Genomic DNA, 26,326 nt, shown 5'->3' with positions numbered 1-26,326 from the left:
CAACTTGCGAGGGCCACATTGTTGATCCATCGATCGATATCGCTGCGATCTTGACAGCTTAATCTTTTTTGCTTGTTTGTTTTGGATAGAAGTGATGCTGACAACAGTGCGATGATGTTCCATTAAGTCACTTTTATCTCAAGCAAGGAAGCAAAGGTTTGTGTTCTTCTCGTTGGATTCTCCCCTAATTAATTACTTGAGTGCATTTGTAAGCAAGAAGGCTTTATTGAGTGCTCTCTGTGACACTTGTGATGCTAAGTGAAAATAGAAAGAGAATCAAGAAATATTCTCATATTACTAAATGAGTAGTATATCATATATTAAATTTGATCCATTATTTAATAGTTTAAGCTTTTGAGTTGTAATGATGTTTGAGCTGAATTATAAAAAAGAATGAGATTGAATTAAGTGAATAATTAAGTCAATAAAATAAATTGACCACTCAAATTGCCTACGATCAAGTGAGCTAAGGTCAAATTGAAGTTTGACTTGGAATAGTTTGAGATTGTTGAAAATTGAAATAGTTGGGTGAATATAACTTACCTATATATAAATTAGTGTTGAGTGAAACATTAAAGAAAATGGGTCAACATTAAATAGTAGCTTTTGAGAAAAGAAAATTAAGCTAAACTAATACACTACATATTTTGATTACAAATATTATTTTGGGACCTCTGCATGGAGAGTTTTGGGTATGGATTTGAACATTGAACAAGATACGAACAAGCAAAAGAAAGAGATCATCACCAACAAGAAAAAGAGAGAGAGAGAGAGAGATCATCAAGCTAATCCAACTATTGTCCGTCTCCAACATCAGCATGCGACAAGGACAAGTACTGGAAAATGAGGCACTCCATCAGTGTACTAGAATCTAGTGCAAGAGGGTCCGTGAGAGTGGGTCAGGTGAGTACCAGTCCACTGTTGCTTCTATTCTTGATTCTTCCTACACCCCTAACCTTTCCCAACCTTGTTAGAAGATGTGTTTAGTTCAGCACTGGACAGCCACACAACTTGTGGAGTTCAGCCAAGAGAGGAACGCTTTCCAGCTCCACAGTAACAGTGGTGGTAGACTGCTAGGGTTTGTAGCAGAGACACTAGACGAAATGGACCATTCTAAGAAGCTATTACTACAGCGAAAGTATCATCCTTACTGTATCCCAGGAAATCTGAAGGCAGCACATGTCCGTGTCACCATCCTCGTCACAGTGGCCCGACTGGTGCAGGACGATCTAATGGTCAGTGTGAAGACGATGAGGATTAATGAAAGACGAGAAGACAAGCGCGAGCTAAGCGACCTCAACCTATATTTTATTTGGGTTGTGTTCCCGAGAGCACTCCGTCTATAGTTGGAGGAGTCGTCCTCCTCCACCCCCTTTTCTTGGGATGTCCGCAACCAATCATGCTACTGTGGAAAGGAGTACCGAGGTGTTTATATAACCATCTCATCTCATCCCATCCCTGTCTTCCGCTCTGTGCGCAGGGTAGATAATAGCCGTGATGACTCCCACTTCCTTTTCCCACTCTTTCTCATGAACTTATCTTTACGTAAACCCCCCTCACGTCCTCGCATATAAATAAAGACACATGCGCTCCGAATGAACTCCGTCGCTCTCTCTCTCTCTCTCTATGTGTTGCGGAGATGAGACACTAGCAGAGTCGTGAGACACATAGTTAAGGATAGGATAAGGAGATGGAGGGGATGCAGTGTCAGGCCAAGGGAACCACCAGCCCACGGCTTAAGCTCTTCGGCTTCCACGTGTCCGACAACGACAACCCCGGCGATGGGAGGGCAGTGGTGGGCAGCCCTACGTCTGCTGCTTCTGCCTCCAGCGGCGCCGGCGGCGGAGATGGGAGGAAGTACGAGTGCCAGTACTGCTGCCGAGAGTTCGCTAACTCCCAGGCGTTGGGCGGCCACCAGAACGCCCACAAGAAGGAGCGGCAGCAGATGAAGCGCGCCCAGTTGCACCACCACCACCATGCCACCTCCGGCCACCGTTCGCCCCATGGTACCTTCTACCACCAGCCCATCGCCTCCGCCTTCGCCCCGTCGCCGCACCTCTTTTCCCCTCCCCGTTCGCCTCCCCCCACGACGCCGGCGCCGCAGGCTGTGGGCCTCCCGGGGAACGCAGCCGCCAGCTGGGCCTACTACCCCCGCCCCGCGCCGCCCCTTCACCTGCCGCGCGGATGCATCGTTCCCCGGTCTCTACCGACCTGTTACTCTTACGGTGGAGACGGTAGCGAGGGAACCCGGTTCTACGACGACGGCCGGCTGATCGGTGGACCCGGGTTCTCCGGAGTGGCACCGGCGGAGGAAGCGGCGGAGGACGCGTACGGGTTGGACCTTCACCTTAGCCTGGCCCCCGCTGGTTCATGACTCGGCACTGCGCTCGTATCCCGTTATATCGTATGACCGAGTTCAGCAAATGTTATATATGATGAATTTTATTTCTGTAAATTGCTGGTGTTCGAATTTTTCAATTGATTTTTGCTCCACCGGATGAATTCTTACCAATATCAAACCATATATTTTCAATTTTATATGATCAAACAATAAATCGAAATCAATCAGAGTAAGCCATTCCCATTTGTTTCGTATATAGTCCCTTTAATCATGAGCGTCGCAAAAAAAATTATTACTGGAAAACGTAATGTAACAACGAACGAGTCGAAGACGAGTCGAGTGAGTCGGCTCGTCGCCCCGGAACCAGCGCGCGGGTGGTTTCAGATGCACCACCACCTCGAGAACGTACGACGAATGGTGGAGAAGGACACGCGTCGGAGGACGGCAGGAAGTACAAACGGGTTGGACGTTCCCACCTTTGGATCGGATCCCGATGCCCTCCGTGGAATCCTATGCAGTGTGAAGAGAGCAAGTACGTGTGTGCATCACGAAAGAAAAGGAAGCTGTTTCTTTGGATCTCCCCATCTACCTATCTTTGTCATGGAGTTCACAAGATGTGGTTGCCCAAACAGTGTTATTGATCTGTTGGTCAAAACATGTCCAAGAGAAAAGCCCCTGGATTAGATCATCTTAAGATTCGTATCACTTAGTTTATTGGTTTCTGACCTTTTTTTCATCTGGTGGGGTGCTGCTTTTGTAGCTTAATTTTCTATCTCCTCTCTCTTACACCACCATGGCATCCAAGAAATATGACTCGATACACATTTGTCTGATATGTACCTCTATCACAGCCACAATTCAGCTCAAAGCAGTCGAAGAAAAGACAGGTTTGAATTGTTCCTATTAAGGCTTTACTTTATATGATACATACATCGCAAGGTGTCACTTTCATTCTATAAACAAAGCATAAAAACCTAAAGCTGTGTCAGGTGAGTTCACTAAACAAAACAAGTTGACAGATACAGAACACTATTTGACAACAGTAGCCTATACCAAGTAAGATTGATTGCAGATATCATTCCAATGTTGTTGTTTTTGGAGTATAGTCTCTTATATCTCCTACAACTGAGCAGCCTAAAAGAATTCTTGATGAACCGAGCCAGTAGAGTTGCATGCCCCCATCACCTCCGCTTGATAAGGACCCTTCAACCTACAAGATCTCCAAGTTTCATGTACAAAATTTGCTGACAAGATCAAAGTACTGCCTCCAATTGATTTTGAAACAAAGTCAGTGTTCTCTACAGTGTGTTTCCTCAATCAAAGCCCACTAGACCACGCTGCATGGAGTTTTGAAAGTGTATCTAGACATTGTTCTTTCACCAGCAACAGACTGATTGGTTTCTTCCAGCAGAGTCTGACATCAGATATAAATTGCAAACACTTGGATGGTGAGCACCCCAATGTGCTGAAATGGTCATCTTTAGCTATCTTGCAACTTCAAGAGTCATCCATCAGTCCCTATATATATATATATATTTATATTTATAGCACCAATCATTCATGTTTGCCACAAACTCCCAATGCAGCCGCTTTATAACAACTGCACTCTGCAGAACAAGGAAAAATTCTAAATCCTGCTGTGGTTCCTTGTTGTTTTCTTCTTCTCTAAGAATCAATAAGGAAACAACTTCCAAAGACTTGCCTAAACCCACTATACCAAGAAAGTCCAATGCAAAGAAAGCCTCTTCTTTTCTCTGAACTCCCAAGAGATGTGTGTTTGATCCTTGGCTCAAGCCTTCGACATGCCAGACACCTGGACAGAGTACCAAACACTGCACCTATCGATCCTCCCACCAACCAAACTTGCAGAATTCTTTGAGCTAAACACTGTGTTCCAACCTATCTCCACGGCATTGCATCATCATCAAGCGAAGTTTCAAGCCTTTCAGACGCAAGAAGCGTATGCAAGGAGATGGTGGCGGGCATCATTCCGGTGCTGGTCTTTTCTAGGTGAAGCGTATCCCAAGTCCACAACCAACGGCTGCCCTCCATAATTCCGTGCCTAATAAGGGAAAAACACGGCATGGCCCTCCTTTCTCTTGTCAAATAAGTAACTTGCACAAAGGTTCAACTGGGTCGCTTTTTCTAATATGGCCACCAAAGAGACATATCCACAAACACAAGATACGCAAAGCGGGCGCTAATAATAGTCGGGTGTTGCCACTCTCTAACCTTCTGTCCCCCAACTCCAACTGGTGGTCACAGATGCACCCAACCCGGAGGAAAACACTGGGCCCAAGCTCTTGTCGTCACCTGGCACCGAAAGTCTCGGTGAAGTACTGGAAGTGGATGAGGAGTCGAAGAAGGTTTTGCAAAGGACGTTAAAGAGCGTCAACGTAGGGTTTGAATCGAGGCAGGAAGATTAGGGGGGACGTTGAGGATCCCACGATGGGAAGAAAGAAGCTTCTTGCTTGTGTGGTGTCGACATGCACAATCATGCATCTCGCATTTCGAGAACTAATTGGAAAGAGGGAGGCAGAGCGGTCAGTTCTTTGACAGGCATCGGAGGAGACAAGTGTGGGAAGACACCAAGAAGAGAAGAGGGTGGGTGGGCCTCTCACATCTCGGCTTTGCATGATGATGGAAACGTTCACCTAATGCTCCGAGCAAATTCCTCGTTGATGATAAGAGGCAATCTCTCCTCTTTTGATTAAAAGAAAAACCCTTCAAATATATAGATTTTGATGCCTAACACTGTATGCCGCCTATGACGTGAAATATTCCTCTTAATCAATACGTGCCATCCTAATCTCAGATCATTGATCGAGTCACATGGGGATCATCTTAATATAAAAAATATATATATAAAATATTTTATTTTGTATCATAAAATATATATTTTTTCATTAAGTCTATTATAAAATATCTATCATATTATAGTAATCGAGATTAGTTATTATTTTATTAAAAATCATTATTTTCTGTTTCTGATTAGAATCGGAGGGATCATGTCGAGAAATCAATCTGATCCCGATCTTCTTACAATACAATATGATCCCTCCATCACACTCGAAGATCGCGTGTGGGTTCGAACATAGTCGAACTGATGATTGATAGATATTTTTCATGACACGGTCTTATTTTGCATGAAAGCAATGCGAATGACCGGCAATTCTCGGATGTGCATGGCAGCTTTTTGATCCACAAAAATACACGGCTGAACTGAATTCTCAGGAATGAAGAGTTGGACAAATTTCCACAAGCTGACACATCAGATGTTTAGATTGTTGACTAGCGTGCACAACTATTTCAAAGTATTAGTGTGCACATAATAAAACCACTGGTGATAGTGGCAGAAAGCAATTGACGTTTTCATCATTAGCATTATTGATCTCTCCCGACTTCAATAAGAGTCTACCAATTGGTCTATAAAGGCATGTCTATAAGAACCAAACAAAAATAAGCCACAAAATCCCGACATATGTTTCTTCGAGAAAGGCCCAAATAATGGAACATGAAGCAAAGCAGCAACCAAGAATATAATATGATGAATAATCTTGGGTAATCATGACTGTCAGGAATGATCAGCATGGCGGTTGATAGTCCCCGTTGAACACTCGAGAACAAAAATCTTCGACACAATGGTTAGCATTGTTCAAAACATCCAATGAATCGAACTCATCAACAACAACACACGTACAACATAAAAAAATGAATGAAATCTTAAGTTGTTGTGACTTTACAAACACATACAACACCAAAAGAATCAACATATGACAGCAGAACTCGCAAGACTTTTGGAGCTCGAAAATAATGTGGGCTAATGACCATAAATCTTCGAGAGTTTGACACTGTGATCTTACATGTATGGACAAATAATGAAAAAGTGGCACCTTTCTCCTAGTAATGACTGTTGAATCTATAAAACATCATTCCGGAGTAGAAGTGATCAGTTCTACTTGTCACGACGATTGAGATTAAACCATTTCCTTTTGGTTGATTTATCTTTCATGCTGGGGCTTCCATTTGCGGTATTAGCACTGCTGCTACTACTAGCATCCTCCTTAGAATTTATCACATTACTATTTATCGTAAATGAGGACTGTATATGATTTCTTTGTTTCAACAGCTCGGCAACCTGCGGTGGATAGTCCATAAAGAGCATCAGACAAACAGTGCATAGAAACAGAAAAACGATTGGAAATCTGATAAAAACTAATCAAATTCTCAAGTTAAAACCATCTTGAGCACGTGTCAAGCAACAACTAAATATACTAATATAACTTCAGTAAAATCAATGAGAAATCAATATAAAGAGTGACTCATTGATTAGTATATAGGATGAGGGAAGCTGCAAATGGAACTATCAGTCAGATCTGGAAAGATCCATTAGTTTGGGAGACAGTACTACAAAAACAAGAAGCTGGAGAATCTGCACAATCAAAATCTTGCAGATCTGACAATTCAGCAACTAAAAATTCACCAAGCGAAATAATATTTATGGTGGAAACAAAGAAAAATGAAAATCCACCATGCAAGGACCAAGGTTTTGTAAATCAATTGTGATACCTTTAAGTTGAGATACCATTCAAATAAAACCATTTTACATGCCACTCCTAAGTTCTGTTATCAAGGAAAATACTTACAGATTGCTTTTCGTGGCTATATCTGTTTGTAACCTCCTGGAAATGTGCAAGTGCCTAGAAACCATACCAGATTAAAGTTAGGCAAGTTATTGACATTCCACTGTTTACTGCAAATAAAAAAAACAAATATCCATACTTTTTTGTACTCTACTTCAAACTGCCTCAAGTCATTTCTTTTTGCTAAAATTTTAGACTCAATCTCCTTTAGCTTCCCCTTGGTATCCTCGTATGAATTTGCACACAGCGCCTCGATGGTATAGGTAGCAGGTTTGAAAAAATTATCACCTGGAAAAACACAGTTGGTTAAATATATACAAAGGAATTTGTAAAATGATCCCAAGACATTATATTGCAGGAAAAGAACTAGTAAAGATTACAGACCATAAACAGCAAATGTGTGGGTGCCAGCCTCTAGTTCAGAGACTTCACAAGGTTGGAGACCCTCCAAACTTTTGAAAAATGAAGCCTCAGGATCTTTGGCCATTTCTAACTACACAAACCAAGATTAAAGCATCAAGCTCTTTTACCTGTCTTTGTGGCATCCATATTTTCCAAATAACAATTCAGAGATGGCACGATCAACATACCACGTTAACTGCCAAGTTCATTCGGTACACTTGAAAATGTAAAAAGTACATTCCTGCAGATGTTACTTTGCCGGTCTTTTCACTTTCTTCCTGAAGGTGATACCAAAAACTGAACATTACTGTGAAATACTGAAAGTTGGAAGATGATCTTGTATGCTTAAAATATAAAATGACAGAACCAAGAATTTTTACACTCACAAAATGACACTATATTACAACAACTATGACAATATAATTCTTAAAGTTGATATGTTATTAACATCGATTTAAAAAGGCGCTCGGGCGCTCGCCTAGGCGCTCGGGCGAGGCAAGGCGAGGCCCGAGCGCCTCGCTAAACTTCCAGGCGGCACGCTTCAAAGAGGCGTCGCCTGGGCGCTCGCCCGAGCCCAGGCGCCGGGCGCTTCGAGTGAGCGCCTGGGTTAAACCAGGCGACCGAACCAGGATTTTAGGTCTGGTTCGGTCTCTGGTGGTTAGTTGGTTCAATCAAACCAACTAAAACTGATATCAGCGAAAACCCAACCCTAACCCTCGTTGCCGCTGCCGCTCCCGATCCCGATCCCACTGCTCGCCATTGTCGCTGCTCGCAAACGCTGCTGTTGTCGCCGCTCGCGCCTCCCGCTGCTCGCCGCTCCTGCTCCCGCTGCTCACCGTTGCCGCTGCCACTGTCGCTGCTCGCCGCTCACCGCTCCCGTTGCCGTTGCCTCCTTACATTCCCGCTACCGCTGCCTCCTTACATTCTCGCTCCCATTGCCACTGCCCCCTTACATTCCCGCTCCCGCTCCCGCTCCCGCTCTCGCTGTCTCCTTACACTCCCACTCCCGCTGCTGCTGCCTCCTTACACTCCCGTTGCCGCTGCCTCCTTACACTCCCGTTGCCGCTGCCTCCTTACACTCCACTCCTGCTGCCGCTTCCTCTTTTCTCAGTCAGCACCCTCTTACACTTCCTTCTTCTCCTTCTGTTAACAGTATACAGTATACTGTATATTGTTAATATTGTTAGGTTTATTTGAAATTATTAATTTTCAATACTGTTAATAGATTAATAATATATTATTTTGATTTTAATACTGTTAATTTTTATTTATTTGAAATTATTGTTGGGTTTCAAGATAAATGACAAGTGTACAGAGCAACTCAATAGAGTCTCCAATGACATCAAAAAAAAATCCTGCATGGAAGTATAATTATTTGAAGGATCCGAAAGATCCTAATGCAGTGACTTACATATTCTGCGATAAGACTACTAGAGGTGGTATTTTGAAAATGATTTGTATGAAAATGATAATAATATTGATTATGATGAATGACTTTGATGTAAAATTTTATTGTTTTGAATTTTGAAACTTTTTGTTAATGTGACATTGTGATTTTGTATCTTAGATTTTCTTAATTTAATAGCATATTTTTATTTAAAATTTTAAATAATTATATTATATATTTTTATATTTTAGCATCTCGCTTCACTTGGGCGAGCGCCTAGCGCCTCGCGCCTCGGGCGTTTTTGGACTTTGGCGCCTTTTGGCACCTAGCGCTTTTTAAATCACTGATTATTAATTATGTAGATTTAAAATATATTAAGAAAGAAGACTTAGCAATATCTAAAATAAGGGTGATGCAGGAATGTAAGTTTTAAAGGGACTTTCACAATCTGAGGAGCAAGTTCAATATAGTAAACAGACTTGTAAAAATATTTTCATCAAAATAGAGCATACACATTTCTTACCCCCTGATATACAACGGGTAGCAGTGAATTTTTTTTCTTAATAATAGAGGAATAGAAAGAGAAAGAAAAATAATAATTGAATGATAATAAAAAAATAAAGGATAATTACTAGATTCGCTCTGGCTCAAGAAGCGAACTCTCAGGATGAAGGCATCGCACCTCTACATATCTCGTACGTGGATGATCGAATCATTCCATTGGAAAAATAAATGTAACATTATACCACTCACACATAAAGTGGGAAGAACTCAATTTACTAATCCATTTCCGATCGATCTATAATAATGTTTTGGCCCCTTTTTATAGGTATAAATACGAAAGAAAGATAAGTACAGAAACAAGAAAAATTACAATCCTATCAAATCAAATATATGATGTGTTCCATTTGAAGAAGATAATAACCTTGACTTGATTTGAAAAATAATCTTCCGTTCTTGATTCATCTTTGTAGAGATGAATCTTCAAGCAAGATTTGTAATCTCCAATATAAAAAAATATGATTTGGTTCATTTTTCTACATTTGCTTTCTTTTTCTCTTTGTTGAGTAAATGTTAACATATGACAACTTATTACATATGCAAAAGATCCCTAAATTAATCAAATTTATTTAAATAAAAGATAAGTTAAATTGCTCCTGCATCACCCCCACATGAAGCTAGTACTTATATGTTCTGTGTTAATGCATATAGCATATGAATATTTCAATATTTACACTTACTATTGGTATTGTCCACATTAAGATTTACAACTTGGTATGCAATGGCTTTGTATCATTATCAACTTTGTCTTCACGCTTACAATTTGAATTGTTAACTAGTCTCTATTAGGTAATCCAATGGATTTGAAACTTAACTCAGATAGGGACATGATTTCAGTGCACAATTTGCTAGTGTCAAGAATTACTAATTATTCAATAATCATCTGAATCAAACTTCAAGAAGTAGTGAATTTGAATGTTTTCAAAAAAATTGAATGCAAAAAACTAAAACCATTCAACTAACAGAACACCCATTTGAATACTCTATAGACATGTCTACTTGATGGAGTATAACTGATCAGTTCTAAGCTCACTTTTGTGTTAACCGAAAGATCAGTTCTAAAACCATTCAACTAACAGAACACCCACTTGAATACTCTATAGACATGCCTACTAGATGGAGTATAACTGATCAGTTCTAAGCTCACCTTTGTGTTAGTCGAAAGAACATCATGAAGCAAGAAATCCAATTTATATAGCATAAAAAAGCATCAACATTTGGTGCCACCATCATAATTAACAGTCAGAAGAGTTTAAAAGCAAAAAAAAAAAACTACTATTACCTGTAAAGTTAACCCATAGCCACCATGTGCTTCCTTTTCAAAGTAAAGTAGCTGTGACAAGGACTCAGTGTCAGATGATGTTGGCTCAGTGAACAGATTGATAATGGAAAGAGAATATTATATCATAACTGAAGATAAACAATAGAATATTTAGATATCTTTGGATAACAAACTGAAACCTCAAGTTGTTTGGAAAAGTTTCTCTATTTTATACACCTTAAATTTGCTTCGCACAGCAGAGGTCACTCTAATGACAATCCCTGCTTGAGCTTGTTGATCACTAATTGTTACACCAAAAAAATGAGCACAATGCTTATCGACCTGCATCGATGTGGAAAAGGATAAGAAAAATATATATGTTAACATAACTTCCTGACGATAGAAAGGTCAGTAAATAAATACTTTGCCACTGAATGAGGTTCCAAGAGGAAGTGGTTCTACTGTAACATTTCCATAAAGAGCTTCTTCAAGAACAATAGCAGAAACCATAGTCTTGATAGGAACTCCCAGCTTGCTATAGGCAAAAGAATTATTACAGGCTCAGAAGAAAAAATAGCACAGAAACCAAGTCATATAACTTTGCTCTACTGTCACCTGAAAAGAGCTGCAAACATTGTATTGAAAGTTCCAAGGCTAGACAAGTCGATCTCCATATCCATGCCCTGACTTTCTAAAGCCTTTAAAGCCAAGCCAGAAGAAACAACAGACACATTACAACAAATTGCCCTTATGAAAACAAATCAACAAGACAGTAATTGGATTTTATGAGAGTGAAAAACATGTGTATTCTTATAAAAGGTTTCATGGCAAAAGAAACACTAAAAGTTATAGCTTTGGTAGAGGTACAGAAATTTATAGAAGTCATTATGGAAAGAGAAAAAGAAACACCAAACCATCTAAAGCTAATTGCAGATACCAAAACCTAGCATATCTAGCAGATGTCAAGATTTGGTGATTGTGAAATTATCATTTCCACATTTATTCTTCTCAATTGTCAAGTCTCTTGATATTAAACCAAACTGATACTATTGTACCCAGAGTAGTTTCTTGTTTCATAGATCTTCCAAATCCATTTTGTGAGTTTCCATATCTTCATCATAAGGTCAAGTCATCATTTTGTTTGTTATCTTCTTGACTTTTGTCCAAATCACACAACTAGTCCTGAAAAGTCAGGTTAAGCCAAAATATAGTCAGGCTAGACTGACCATTCCAATAGTCTTAACATCAAGAATCGACAACATTATATGTCAAAGGGATAACCAATCAGGAAAATGTATAAAAAAGGTGAGAGAGTACAGCATGTCGAAAAAGCATTACAGAGACTAATTTGGACTAGCACAATGATTATGGTTATAATGCTTAACCCATAATCCATTCCCAACACGGGCCTGCTATCCTGCAAGGTGATGGAGGACCCATGCATTCCAAATCTACTTTCACAATACTGTCATCTAATTCAAAGATTATAAATCAATGATGAATAGTGATCACCAGATGGCGATTCATCTTGACCTAGCTAACGAACTGATACCAGATGGGCCTACAGATAAATTTTATTGCACCATTTGCTTTCAACGAAAAAATAGCATAACATTCTAATATTTTCTTTCCTTAATTTTATCAAAGCACCATAACAAAACATCATTCTTTTTTCTTGTATTGAATTTAACTGTTGAGAAGCACCCACCTCAAAACCAGCAGCATCATATTGCCTTCTTTTCTCAGGATCTGACAAGATGCTATAGGCATAGGCAACTTCTTGGAAAAGTTCAGAAGCTTCCGGGTTGTTAGCATTCTTATCAGGGTGATACCTATTCGTGTCAAAATTAAAAATCAATTTCCCATGTGAATGCAAGAAAGAGGAAGGGAACTATCTGACTATTAATAAATAAAGCACCTGTTATTCACTGATCACATAACATGTGCAAGAAAATTTTTAAAGGAGAAAAAGAAAAGAAAGATAATAGTTTTAAGCAGAGAATAATCGGTATCATAACACGATGTATACAAAGATAAATAAATTAAAGTTTAATGCTGAAGAAACAACAAGCCTGTTACGACAAAAATGAAAGAGAACAAATTGTTTGATAATGATCTCAAGAGAAAAATGAACCAAAACCAAAGAGCCTCAAAACTTTGGGTCTTCACTAGATATTCTTCATAGCAATTTGTTATTTCTAAAGAAACACATTTTGTTCGAAGGTAACAATCCATTAAGTTCATCCGGCAACCTATCAAGGTTATATTTCTCTCTTATGAACACTCAACTGACTAAAGCCATTTTGTTGACAATGATCTGGTTCATGCTGCATATGACTACAGCAGCTGAAAATTTTGAACGATGCACAAGATATTCAAATTATCAAACCATGGGATCACCCTCCTAAAAATTTCTCTTAATTAAGATATGCAACATTCTCACAAATATCAGATGTGAGTTACATAAAACCCCTCCCTGCCCTTTCGCTCAGTTATATTTTAGCGATAAGAATCAATACTAGCTTGAAAGTACCAAGGCAAACATTATGCCAAAAATCTGCTACATAAATGATTTGAAAGCATCTCAACTCAACTAGTAGAATTTTGTTTCTACTTGTAGAAATCCTACTACCGAAGAATCACTAAACTATTCTTTATATGACTTCACAGAAAAGAGGCCATGTGGTAGGTAGATTCAAATTAATTCTATTTTCTTTTATCTATGCAAGGGCTGCAATCATAGGCATAAATAGTTTTGATAATTTTTTTCGTTTTCATGAGCATAGTGGCGCGTTGTGTGTCAATACATGCTTCAAATTGTGCAGGTAAAAGAGGTCCATCTCTTTTGCAACAATTTTATACAATAGAAAAAAGACTAAAAAAACTAAAAAGTTTCATGATCTTCTATCGCTGACGAAGGTTCATAAAAAAGGCGCAAACATATAAAGTGGATAAGGCCACACGCTTCAAACTGTGTCCATCAACGAAGAGCTACAAAATGCTCTGTTTTTCACTTCAAAAGACATACCTCTCAAGCATAACGAATATAGATAGAAAGACAAATGATACAAACTGAATGGAAGAGAGAAGCAACGCACTTGAGAGCGAGCTTCCGGTACGCGACTTTGATCTCCTGATCAGGCGAATCTCTAGACACGCAGAGAACCTCGTAGGGATCCCGACGTGCGGGCCGCGCCGAGGAACCTCCCATATTTCTCTCCGCCATCCTCCCCCTCTCTCCGCCAACCCAACAAAATCGGGGAGGAGCGCCGAACCCGAGGCGGCAGCTAATCGAACCGGAAATGGAGATCTCCTTGTTCGACTTGGACAACCTATGAGGCCAAGGAAGGAGGAGCAGTCCTCGGTGGAAGGAATCGATTCCCCCTCTAAACCTTTGGCTCCGACGACGACGACGGAATCGTACGAGTGGGGATCGGACGAAAGGGGTTATCGTATATAATTTGGAGCTGCGACGACGGAACACCGTCCCGTTATGCCGTTGAAGAAAGTGGACGATAAATTAGCGCTGTACGTGTGTGTTGTTACCAATTTAACCGACTTTGATTCCTTTCTTTTTTAACCAAAAACTTGTATATCGCTCCAAATTAGCATTTATGTATGTGTATGTAAAACCCTACCCATATATCAATTAGCCATTAACATATAAATATCCTTAAATATTTTTTTTTATATAATCTCTAAATTGGTAACGTCCGTATATATATCTATCCTTCTAAGTTTAATAAATAAATATTTAAATAATCATGATAAAATATATCTTATATTTTTCATTCTTTTAATACTTTTAAATTTATTGTTAATTATGGTTTGTTGTGACTACCTGTATTTATTGGGTATATGCCATGTAAGAAATATTAAATTCTTACTTATATATATGCATATATATATATAATGTCTAAATACTCCATAGTAGTTTTTGTAAAGGAATTAAAAAGAGAATATTTAATTAGAAATTTTTCATAAGCAAAAGGTGACGTGTTATCATTCTATAAAAAAAATTATATATACTCTTACTGATAAACTCATGATCTGACATTCGGATAATGTTTAAGACCATCAAAGATGTTATTCACATGCTGAAGTTAATCCACTTGGACTTTACTATGTAGTTATATTATTTTATGAAAGGAATTAAGAGGAGGAGTATATCATATATGAATGATACATTATGAAAAGAAAAAGAAAAAAAAGAAGAGAAGATACATTAAAATATGACTTATTTCTCTCAATATATTTAAATTCTTATTTAATCCCCCAATGGAAAAAAAATAAAAAATAAAAAACATATGACTCTATAGAAACATGATGTGATCTTTTATTCACTTATGCACTTGTTTAATTTTTTAAATATGATGTTTTATATATGATTATTGATGTGATTATTATTTTCGATTACTTCAGGACTCATAAAGAATCTCATAAGGACCTACTGAATATGTCATGTCACATCTATCGGGCACGTCATAGTAATAATATTTCTCTTAGTAAAATGACACACAAGAATAATATTATAAAATAACTTTCTCGTGTATATTTTTATTTTAAATTAATCAAATAAATATTTATAAGCTTTAAATGCATACTATTTGATTAATAAATTATTGATATAATCTTTTATACAAACCAAAAGTAAAATATAGGATACGAGAATTTTCTATCTTCATTAAAAGTTCTACTAAAAAAAATGAATCAAGTGGAATCAATTTTATTAAGTTAAATTAATAATCAAATTTAAAATGAAACTATATCTCCAAAATTCTTTGCAACAATCAACTAAGGGCCTTTACCTTTCCCTTCATAAGAATATCTAAATTAATCTTAGATCCTTAATATCAACAATGAGTCATACATAATCCTACTTTTTTTTTTCAATAAAAAATTTGACTATAAAAAATTTGACCATCATCTCTCTTTTCTCATATTTCATACAGTTGATAACAACACATTATCTAGTTTATTATAAATAAATAAAAAATTAAAGGAGATCAATAATTCTAACTCTTGTAAAGAACTCTAAGGCCAATCATGTCATAAGCCACTCATATTCTAATTCTCTATCCATTGGACATATGACAAAAGATTTCATTCTTCATGTTATCGATCGTTAACTACTCGATGTTAACTCGATAAGACGAGGACAAGTCGCTAAGTAACTAAATTATGAGGTTTAATAATGAGACTAAACAAGTAATCAATTTGCATTTGTATGTGATAATCTATGCATTAATCGATAATTTAAGAACATTATAATTTTTTTATCAATAACCAAAAGGCCTTTACTGATGTTTCTCCAAATACTCTAAAAGTCAAATCCACATATAGCAAAGTCTTAAGTCAACTACATGTTTAAAACGATTGCTCTTCAAGTTGATCACAGTATTAAGATGACTGTTCTTAGAAGTCGATCATGTCCTTCAAGACAATCACTCCTTAGGTAGATCACATCATCAATATGACCTCTTCTTCAAGATGACTATTCAACTTTGGTTGCATCTTCGAGCTACTTCAACACAATATCATCTTTCAATCATCCTTAAGATGACAACTAACTGTTTATCAGTTACACCTTATCTTCAAGGCTTGTTTAACTCCCAAAACACAAAAAAGCCTCAACCACCAAACCACGAGTGAATTTAGTCATATTGGCAATACCAATCAATGAGGGCATAGGATGCAACGTTGAGCTTTCAACGTAGGTCTTTCTCTTGACATGATAAGGTTGATTTTACTCTCTCAATCTTATTAACTTACTCAATCTTGGCATCCCTTTCATTTGTTTAAACAAAAAAATGGTCTTCCAATTGTTAAGACTTTTAACTCTTGATATCTTTATCATGTCTAAGGCCTCCTTATCACTATATCCTCCTTATCACTATATCTTAATACCATTTATATTAACATTATTGACACATGTATATAAATGGCTTTTCTCCTTAATTAAGCATTCCTCAACATTCTCAATTGATTGACCTTAATAGGATGAGCACCCTTCCATCGTTCACAAAAAAAATGACTTATTTAATATTATACTAATTAACTTCATGTGTATAATATTAACATAAAAAGGGTTTTCTTATAGCTAGGTTTGACAATTTTGATCAACAACCCTAGGTTGAGTCAATTTCATATTACCAAACTCAATTTAAATCAATTTACCTGACCAAGTTAGGCCAAACCTAAATTCATATATTATTTTTTTCAAATAAAAGATAAAAAAACTTTTACACTTATTAAGATTTAAATTTATAATATTTTTTTATTACGAGTGAGACTCTTAAACATTACTTCCTACAAAACACAATATAACTATGTATAAGAGTTTATTATGCTTATAGCACTCGATGCATTAGCTTATAAAGACAAATATTAAAAGCACTAAACACAACCTAGGATATCCTCTTTATGTGTAATGCATTTTCTTATGGTAGAAAAATATTCAAAGTGTTTGATATTACCCAAGATATCTTATTTGCATGTGGTTTGTTTATCCAAGGTAAAAATATATCCGAAAAGTCAAAAAACATTTGAAAATATCTTATTTGCACACAATGTATTCACTTACGACAAGAAAATATCTAAAGTGCTTGACTTATCGTAAAACATTTCATTTATATGTTATATATCTATCTAAGACAAAGACGCATATGAAGCACCTAATACATCATAGAGCAAACTCTTTATGCATAATATATCCACTTTAGATAAAAAAAAAACTAAAGCATAATTTAGCTATTTATGAGTGCAGGTGGTAGTGATTAAGATCTTGAAGAAACATTATTTTCTGAGACTCTTACCTTAAAGCAAATGAAATGGTTATTATTTTTAACCAATTGGAAAGTCACCACATGGAATAGAGTTATAATAATACTTTTTTTAGATTTTTTTAATTTAAAACTGGCCAAACATATATTTACAAATGTATACTAACTTAATTGTCCGAGGAGTTTTGCTAAACAATGCTCTAGCATAGTCTAAGCAAGATGTGGGATATAAATATTTTTTACATTCGAAAAAAAATTTCCTTGTTTGTTCTAAATACTTAATGACTCCTATTTTTCAAATGCGATAGTACTCAAGTAGGTTAGGTAAAATCATTTTCACCAAGTAAAATTGATGATCAAATTTGATCTTATTAGATTACCACGTTTATCATTAGAGGCATTTTTTAGGGTGTCTATCTTGATAGGATAAAACTATACGAGGCTCCTTTAAAGTAGATAATTTCTCGTATGCTCACATATGAATACTAATGAAGACAAATGATGATTTATCATATGACAATCATCATAAGATCCAAAAGACCTCAACTTCACTATTAGAGGGACTGATAAAAATGCTTGTGCTACGAATAATAGAGAAATCAAATATTTATAATATCAAAGTCTCATCCACACTTAGATGTGGAAAAAATGGTATGGGGCCACCCATACCAAACAATACAAGCTTGTTTTCTCACACCAAACACAAATGATATTTGTGATTTATCAAATATGATATAGTATCTTCCATTGTTATTATTTCGGTTATACTTTATAATGTATGATAAGACTAAGTAAAATAAATACAAGTTTCTACTTGGACGACTATAAGTTTCTTGAATGACTAAGGATTATATTGGTTAAAAGAAATAAGGTTAGACTAAAGGCCTATGCTCATACGGTGGACCTTCGCCACATTTTCGGACATGCTTCCTTGCAGATAAATACATGTTATTGGGAACTTTATGAAAATATGGTCTGTTTACTTCTAGTATCACTATATATCGCATTAAGGAAACGGTGAATAAGCTTTTGTTTTCAAATGTTCAGTTCCATCTTAACTGTGGTAGCATTTGACATTCATAATGAAACAAATTATTTTTAGAGCATAGAAATGCGAATGTTCTTGCTGATGTAAATACATGTTTCATACACAGTGAATGTTGCTCATGCTTCATACAGTGTACTTATCTAGAATGCCATGGTACCTTTATAGGATATTGTGCATAGAGATTGTAAACCACCTAAAATGCATCACCTGAACCATAAAACTGCATTTAGTTGAGCAATCGATCATACTACTCTATCGCCTAAAAACAATTGATGGTAGCCACAAAGCAACGCCGTCACGCGACATCCTACGTAAATGATATCAAGATAGAATTCAAGCATAATCTAGCGTTGGCGTCCACAAGGTTTCCTTTTGTTCCCATCTCCTTCCCTATTTCCCAGACGGGAAGCTTCCCGACTTCCCTCCCACGCCATGTCCCCGACTCAAGGTCAAAGCTCAACTAGGGACGTTCAATGCGCACACCACGCTTCTCCTTCACTTAGCTCACCCATCATACCATCATACCAACGTGCTCTCGTGCCTCACGTCAACACACACACACCCGAGAACCACCAATCAACACCCGCCACTTCATCCAACTTCCTCACCCGATGGCGGTTTGACCACGCTTTTATCTTGTACAAGAAAAAGCGCACGCAAAAAGGACAAAGAACCAGAAGGTCGTGGGTCCCTTCATATCTCTTAGTCTCTTACGGCGCCTTCTCCTCTCGTACCACCAACCCAACTCGCCACGGGCACGTATCACGCGACGGTCCACACGTTCCCTTCGGCCAGTCATCAGTGTGACCCGGATGAGGATCCCCTGACATAGTAGGAGCAGGAGCCAACCCTTTTCCCTCACATGAAACCACTGTTGGCCCCACTTGCTCCGGCGGTTCCCAGTGTCCCAAGTGGCGAGAAAGGGCTGTTTGCTGACTTCGTAGACACGGAGGAGCCTCAACCCCCACCGAGCCCACGCCGATCACGTGCTGACTCAGAAACCCAATTCCGTTTCGCCACCTCACACACCGCCTCCGCCCCTAAACTGCTCCGCCGTCTATTTAACCGCCTCTGCCTCGCCCACGGCGCCGCCTGCCTCCCTCGTCTCCCGACCTCCGTTTCGAAGCGAGGTTGTAACGGTTAGGGCTTTGATGGAGATCCCTCTGATGGCAGAGGCGTTGCCGATCCCCGGCCTCATCGCCAGCATCCTGTCCGACCTCGCCGGCGCTTGGACCTCTGTCGCCCTCCTCGTCGCCGGATTCGCCGCCTTCCTCCGCTTCCTCGGCCCGGCCAAGCTCGCCTTCCTCAGGTACACAAGAGCCAGATCGGCCATCTCTCAACCCGTCTGCTACTGCTCCTCTAGCGAAGACGATGACGACGACGTCGTCGAATCTGAATCGCCGTCCGACGATGATGACGACGAAGATGAGGCCTCGTCGTCATCACCCGATGAGTACGACTCCGCATCCGGCGGTTATTGGGACGACCATGGACGGGATGGTGGTTTGGATCTGGCGTTAGGTGGCGTGGTCGTCAGGACGTGGGAGGGGCTCGGCCTGGGGTTCGATCGCTCCGACGGCCGTATCTCGCTCATGGACCTGGACCGCGGCGAGGAGCTGAGGTCGTTCCTCGCCCAGGCCCCGGTTGCGGCGGAGAGCCTGGCTTCGCCCGCGGTGGTTGTATCGGCCGCGGATGGCGCAAGGGCCGCGGCAGCGGTGAGGGTGTGGGACCCCAGGGTGGCGGGGGAGCGGACCCCGGCCGCCGCAGCGGAGTGGCGACCCATCCTGCGTCGGAGAGTCATGAAAGTCGCCGGCCGGGCCGAGAGGGTGTTTGTGGGCGGCGACGACGGAGTGATAACGGCAGCAGACTTAAGAAGGGGCCGCTCGCCATCGGTGGTGCAGACGTGGCGTGAGAGTTCGTTGCCGCTTTTGCGCTCACGCAAATGAGCAAATGACGGACGAGCCCCTACCAGCCGTCTACCGGAAGACGAAAACCCGTGTCCATTCGTCGGTTGCGTTGTTCCGAATTCGTTTGCAATGGGCCTAATTATTGAGCTCAATTAACGATCAGGTCTAATCGCCGACGGATCGCTTTCTCGACTGTGTAGCTCTTAATTTATGGAGAATTATGATGCAGTTTTAATGGGAACAAATTGTTCTTTGGTTAATAAAGGTTAATTATAGATTATTTTATACAGTTAGTTATCTTTAATATCATCCCTACGTTTCAAAAGTTATAGGGATTTCTATATTTATTATATCATATATATTATCACATATAATAATAATAATATAATATTTAAAAATTAATTTTATAATACCTAATTACACGATGATATATAATTAATTCGATTAATAAAAAGAAAGCTTTTGTATCTTATAATAATGCCCTCGACCCGGTGGATATGTTCTGTCTTTTTTTTCCTCTAAATGGGTATTTTATGGAGTAGGTGATTTTTCATTGTAATCTGTGCCCGACGCTTGACACATTTAGAGTGAAAAATGGACTAAGGTTTAGCTGCAGGTTCCGCATTTGTACTCATTTAATTAATCTAGCGAACATTTGTAAGAGACCCGTTCTAATCATCTTGATTAGGTTGATATGATTGAATTTCTTATCTGTGGGACAGTTAATTAAAACAAAAGCGGTTTTATGCTTTCAAGATGAGACCTAAAAGGAGGTTTTAGGAGAGTCATGTTTGTTTAAAAGACTGATTCGTATGTTTTGAAATTTATGCATCAATTTTAGATTTTGGACATATTAAACATATCAAGAAAAAGAAAGAAAAGAGTTTCGGACACTTTGCTTTTACTGTTTCCTTCTTTACCAATTTTTTCTTCCGCTCTTATTATGAACAAAAGCTAAGCATAAATTAGAGGAGAAGGGACGATGTGGTGATGCAGGTGCCCCTCCGACTTTTCCTTCAGGAACTGCTCCACCGCCGCGGCGCCGGGCCCCGCCACGTCCCTCTCCCACGCCGCCTCAGCCTCCGCTGCCTCCCTGGCCAGTCGCGCAGCCACCACCGCGGTGGCGTCCAGCCTCCGCAGCGGCCATCCCATCTGCTCCAGCCGCTCGATCTTCCACACCTGCTCCTCCGCCAGCCGCCGCGTGTTCGCCTTGATGGCCACCACTGCAGCCTCATACGCTGGCGCCGTCCCCCGCCGCTCTCCCAGGAAGTACTCCTGGAACTCCGCCAACCCGATCGCCTTTGCCAGCCCCGGGTGCCTCAACTTCCCCGCTTCCTCATCCGCCTCGAAATACCGGCCCAACTCCTCCACCATCCCCGCCGCCACCATCTCCTCCACCCGCCGATCGAGTTGCTCCGCCAGCGTCGCAGCCTCCACGTCCACCCAAAGGAAGCAGCACCGATACCGCAGCCTCCCTTCCCTCCTCCTCCCCGCCTTCCAGCCACCGGCGAATGGGCTCCGCCCGGGGTCGTAGCTGCCGGCCATGGCGGCGTATATGAAGGAGTTGGACCCACCGGCCACCACCGGCAATCGGCCTCGGCCGGTTATCCCGGAGATTGCGCGGGCCACCATTTCCCGGAACGCCGCCGGCGGGAGCTCTCCCGCGGCTGGGTCGAGATCCCCCAGCAAATGGTGCGGCACGCCGCAGCGATCCGCGACCGGCATCTTGTTGGTGGTGATGTCGAGTCCCCGGTACACCTGAATCTTATCCGAGTTTACCACCTCCCCGGAGAACTCGGTTGCCAGGTCGATCGACAGCTTCGACTTCCCCGTCCCCGTGGCGCCCATGACCACCACCACGCTCTCCTTCCTTCCGGCATCATTGTCCTCAACACAATAATCTTCGGAAGAGTAACACCTCCGGCACATGTCCCGCTGCCAATGGCAGCTTCGTTTCGGCACCGTTGCGACCGTCGCGGGTCCGAGGCGCACCGAAGCCGGGCGATGGAGGTGTTGGAGTAGAGCTGCGTTGCCCCCTCTGGTGAGTAGAACTCTCATATAGCCCAACAAATAAGCACTTGGCCAAACCCACCAATCTGTGTCGCAAAGAGTTTCAACAAATGGAAGGCGGGCGAGAGCAGTGGCATAACACGAGTCTCAGGTGAGGGTGTTCAGTGTTCTCCTTCAGAGTTGACACACAAAAGGAGAGGAAAAGAAAGGTCGGGGGATGGCAATGACATTAATTAGGTGGCCGAGCCTTCTCTCAACTCAAGCTGTTCTTTGTTGTTGGCTTGACCCTGTGCTGTCTCTCCCTCTCCCTATATATGAGAGGTTGATGGAGCCTCCTTGCGAAAACCAGTAACCACCATGCTTATTTTAATTAGCTTCATCATTTCGATTGCCATGCCGGACAAGTGTCAGTGCCTGTGTTCTGCCCTCTTGCACTTCCATTCGCTTCGCGTTCTCTCCCTCCTACAGGTCAGTTCCCAATGCATTGCAGTAAAATAATGTACACGACTGGGAATGGAGAGGGAATGAGAAGAGGCGAGCAGAGTGTGGTACGCTGCTTGCTACCTGGGCAGTTCCTTGTAGTACTTCATATTATTACCCTATGGAAGTCACTGGGTGGGGATCGAATGGGGAAGAGTGAGGGACCATGCCAATTGCATTGGGATCAGAGACTGCATAAGAGGCTGTCTGTCCCTGTTGGGGGAAGGGTGGTGGGGGCAACCAATGGCCTGCTTGGGTTGAACCAGACCAGAGCAGGGCACTGATGCTGGCCACTTGAGCCCCATTTGGTCATAGGGAAGCCTTCTGCTTGTGCCACATAGTAATAGTTGTTTAATGATTTGCAGCGGGAGAGCACTCATGGTGTGCTCTTGGGAGGGGAAGAAGCCATCTCCGTTCCTCGGTTGGGGTACACATGGGGGGTGTGGGGTGACCTAAACTACACTTCCCATTATTGTGTTGAACAAGCATGCTCAGGAACATGGATGTGGCTGTCTAGTTTGAACCAGATTCTAAAGAACCGAATTATAACCTCAACAACAACTCCTTACAAACTTCATCTCCTGAGATGAAGATGGTTCCATGCACCCATGGCGAGTTTGATAATGGACTGGCTTTGAGGACATTACAGCACTGCATTGTCCCATTCTCGTTCCTTTTCAGGATCTGATAAAGAAGGTGATGGAGATGAGGGGCTTAGAGACGTCATCGGCATTGGTTTCAGCTTCCTCTTTGAGCAGGATGAAAGAAATGCAGTGGAGACCTCAACAAAGTGGCCCCTCTCTGTCACCGACCTTGAATCAAATTGGTGCAGATGGCAAGCCTCAAAGGTGTTTGATTCTTTTGAGATGGTGCCAATCCCGGCCGGTTGTCTCTCCATGGTGCTGCCTCTCAGGTACATGAAAAGCACCCACTACATCCACGAGCATGTTTTTGTCTATTGAGGTCTGAAATGAACATTTTGGTGTCATCAACTGTAGGGGAATTATGTGGAAGACATGATTTGAAATGGATTAGGTGGATGAAGCCAATTGTCTCTTCTAACAAAGATGCTAATCCTGCCAGTAATGGATGCTAGTTTGCCGCAAAGTGTTAGTTTTCTTCTCCTCATCTTTTTTCCTTTAGATCTTTCTAGATGTATTTGTTTTTTTGTTTCTTAATGATATTATATAATGCTAACCATCCACTTATCTTAAAAAAAGATTAATAATCATTTTTATTTTTCAATAGAACAGTAGAACAGTAAGATGTTAGTAAACAAAACAGATGCAGGAACATGTGTGATAAGACACTTCTGATGTATCAATAAAATTCATTGAATCCATGGATTTATTATTGGAATGTCTAGTGTGAATTAAATTTTACAATTTCACGATCTCTATGTACTTGACACTTCTATTTTCATTACTGATATTCTCATAACAAGTGCAAGCTTCTTTTAGTGACAAAAAGTTAGAGTAAAATAAACAGTCATAATTTTTGAAATTGAGAAACATATAAATATTGGCACTTTATATTGTCACTTCAAACTATTTTTGGGTGACATAAGATGGATCTTATATTTTTGGTAGGAGATGAGAAGTCTTAGTTTGCTTCTTCATGATCCATGGCTAAGTTCAAGCTTTATGTAGTAGGACACAACATAAGTGTAAGGCTCAATTCTACGTGCCAAACAACCTCATTTTTGTTTGATTGCATCCGTTGTTGTATGGCATGTCACGCCAATGTACATGTTTGATGGTGACTTCTACAATATTAGCTTAAGTTAAATGCTTAAAATCTCTTAATAATTTAATATCAATGTACATGCTTAAGTTAAATGTGCATAGTGTGCATGTTTGATGGTGATCAACTTCTAAAAGATTGGCTTAATTAAATGCTTAAGTTCTCTGCATATTGATATCAATGAAATCACTCCACTAGAAATCATGTTAGGCATATCACAACACAGCTGTTATAGTGCTCTATACTGAGATGTAAAGGCAACGTGCTTCTACATTTTCCCAAGCCAACAAATAAAATATACGGAAAAGATATGGATGAACTTAACAAACAACATGTTCTACCTAAGGAAACAAACATTAGGCATAAAGAGAAAGATAAGTGAACCATCTCTGTTGTTCCAAGGATGTGATAACCTACTCCATTGGATCATAGGTTCAGACTTCAACATGAAGTCAATGTGGTCTTAAAGAAAGCTATATTAGCCCGCAGTTTTGTGATGCATGCATGTAAACTTAGAAAAGCATTACCTTTCTGTATTAACAATGTCAACAGAGTTTTCTTCCTTGATCACAAATTTGAAAGAGATGCATTATATAGTACCAGTGTTCTTCACCCTACTACGAGTACTTATTTCTTAGCGTTTGGTTGGCAAGCAGTCAATTGCATGTACATGCAATTTTCTTAAAGAAAACATGGTATGTTTGGAGAACAGAGTTCAGAGAAAGGTTTGTCATTGCTAAGGTTTCAAGTAGGGTTACATTTCTGTTGCTATTATGTGACGTTTCTTTCTTTCTTTGTGTTTACGTTAGTTGGAATATGCTAAAGTATGACAATGATATATAGCGACATAGCTTACTTCTCCTGCTTCAGAACTCATCTTGTTGCATGTAGTTACCATGAGAGATAAAAGAAAGAGTAAGATAAAGCTAGTCTAACAGGCATAAGGGCATGAGTGTAGATCATAATTACTGTAGTTTTAGCTCACCAAGAGAAGAGCCAATGAAGAATGAAGCGGTTCAAAGAAGGAAGAGAAGTCAGACTTGCATAAGGTAACATAAACTTGTACCTTCTTCAAGACATTCATATTATTCTACTTCACTTGATGAGAAAGTAGCTCTTCTTTAACTAAAGCTTGGACCACCACCATGAGACTAACCATGCATGCTTGTGTTTTATGAGCTGTGGAGGTCTTCACTATTGTGCTTCTCAAACATTTAGAAATAGCTAAACAGTGGGCTATATATATATATATATATATATATATATATATATATATATATATATATATATATATATATGGGGATTGAAGTGATCTCTGTTTTTGTTTCTAAAAGCATCAACAACTGAACAGAAACAATTCAAGAGAGAGGTCAGAAGACCTCCAACCCAACTTGAAGCAGTTGTTGCAGAAGCTTTGTACCTTATAATAAGAATGTGTGTAGCGAAGAATCCAGAGGTTTAGCTGTTGTCCAATGGTCTTATTGCACTAACTAAATCATTAGCTTTGTTTAATCTTACACTCTGACCTAAGTCTCATGTACTTGACTATATCTCCACATTATGCTGAAACAATTCCATTGCAGATGGACAGAAGAGGGTTAAAGAAATGGCTTGACAGCTACCGATATTGCTGCAGACAAGAAGCATCTCTTCGTTAGAAGTCATGGCTTAGATTCTAATGGCTTTTGTGCAACCAAAACTTCTGATGTGTTTCGTCAGATTAGAACCGGTTTCTATATTGTGTTACTGAAAAGGATGGCA

The 26,326-nt window shown here is 40.0% G+C and overlaps 3 protein-coding genes across 3 annotated transcripts; 1 reads left to right on the top strand and 2 right to left on the bottom strand.

Annotated features, from left to right (window-relative positions):
- Positions 1-1,393: 1,393 nt before the first annotated feature.
- On the top strand, positions 1,394-2,493 carry LOC135649415 (zinc finger protein GIS3-like). Its single transcript, XM_065167732.1, has one exon. It carries the CDS (start codon positions 1,691-1,693, stop codon positions 2,372-2,374), a length of 684 nt encoding a protein of 227 aa, XP_065023804.1. The 5' UTR covers positions 1,394-1,690; the 3' UTR covers positions 2,375-2,493.
- Positions 2,494-6,045: 3,552 nt separating this feature from the next.
- LOC135648445 (chaperone protein dnaJ 15-like) lies at positions 6,046-14,161 on the bottom strand. Its single transcript, XM_065166149.1, has 11 exons — positions 13,694-14,161; positions 12,304-12,427; positions 11,211-11,293; positions 11,019-11,130; positions 10,833-10,937; positions 10,617-10,667; positions 7,575-7,664; positions 7,369-7,477; positions 7,124-7,272; positions 6,988-7,041; positions 6,046-6,479 (listed from the first exon to the last, which is right to left on the bottom strand). The coding sequence occupies exons 1-11, from the start codon at positions 13,819-13,821 to the stop codon at positions 6,297-6,299; spliced, it is 1,188 nt and encodes a 395-aa protein (XP_065022221.1). The 5' UTR covers positions 13,822-14,161; the 3' UTR covers positions 6,046-6,296.
- Positions 14,162-21,167: 7,006 nt separating this feature from the next.
- Positions 21,168-22,691, bottom strand: LOC135648317 (adenylate isopentenyltransferase-like). The gene has a single exon (XM_065165873.1). It carries the CDS (start codon positions 22,388-22,390, stop codon positions 21,287-21,289), a length of 1,104 nt encoding a protein of 367 aa, XP_065021945.1. The 5' UTR covers positions 22,391-22,691; the 3' UTR covers positions 21,168-21,286.
- Between the last annotated feature and the right edge of the window lie 3,635 nt (positions 22,692-26,326).

This window comes from Musa acuminata, chromosome BXJ3-9 (genome assembly GCF_036884655.1).
Source record: "Musa acuminata AAA Group cultivar baxijiao chromosome BXJ3-9, Cavendish_Baxijiao_AAA, whole genome shotgun sequence".
Classification (NCBI taxonomy): Eukaryota; Viridiplantae; Streptophyta; class Magnoliopsida; order Zingiberales; family Musaceae; genus Musa; species Musa acuminata.
The sequence above is the reverse complement of the archived record's forward strand: the minus strand, read 5'-3'. Positions and strand labels throughout refer to the sequence as shown.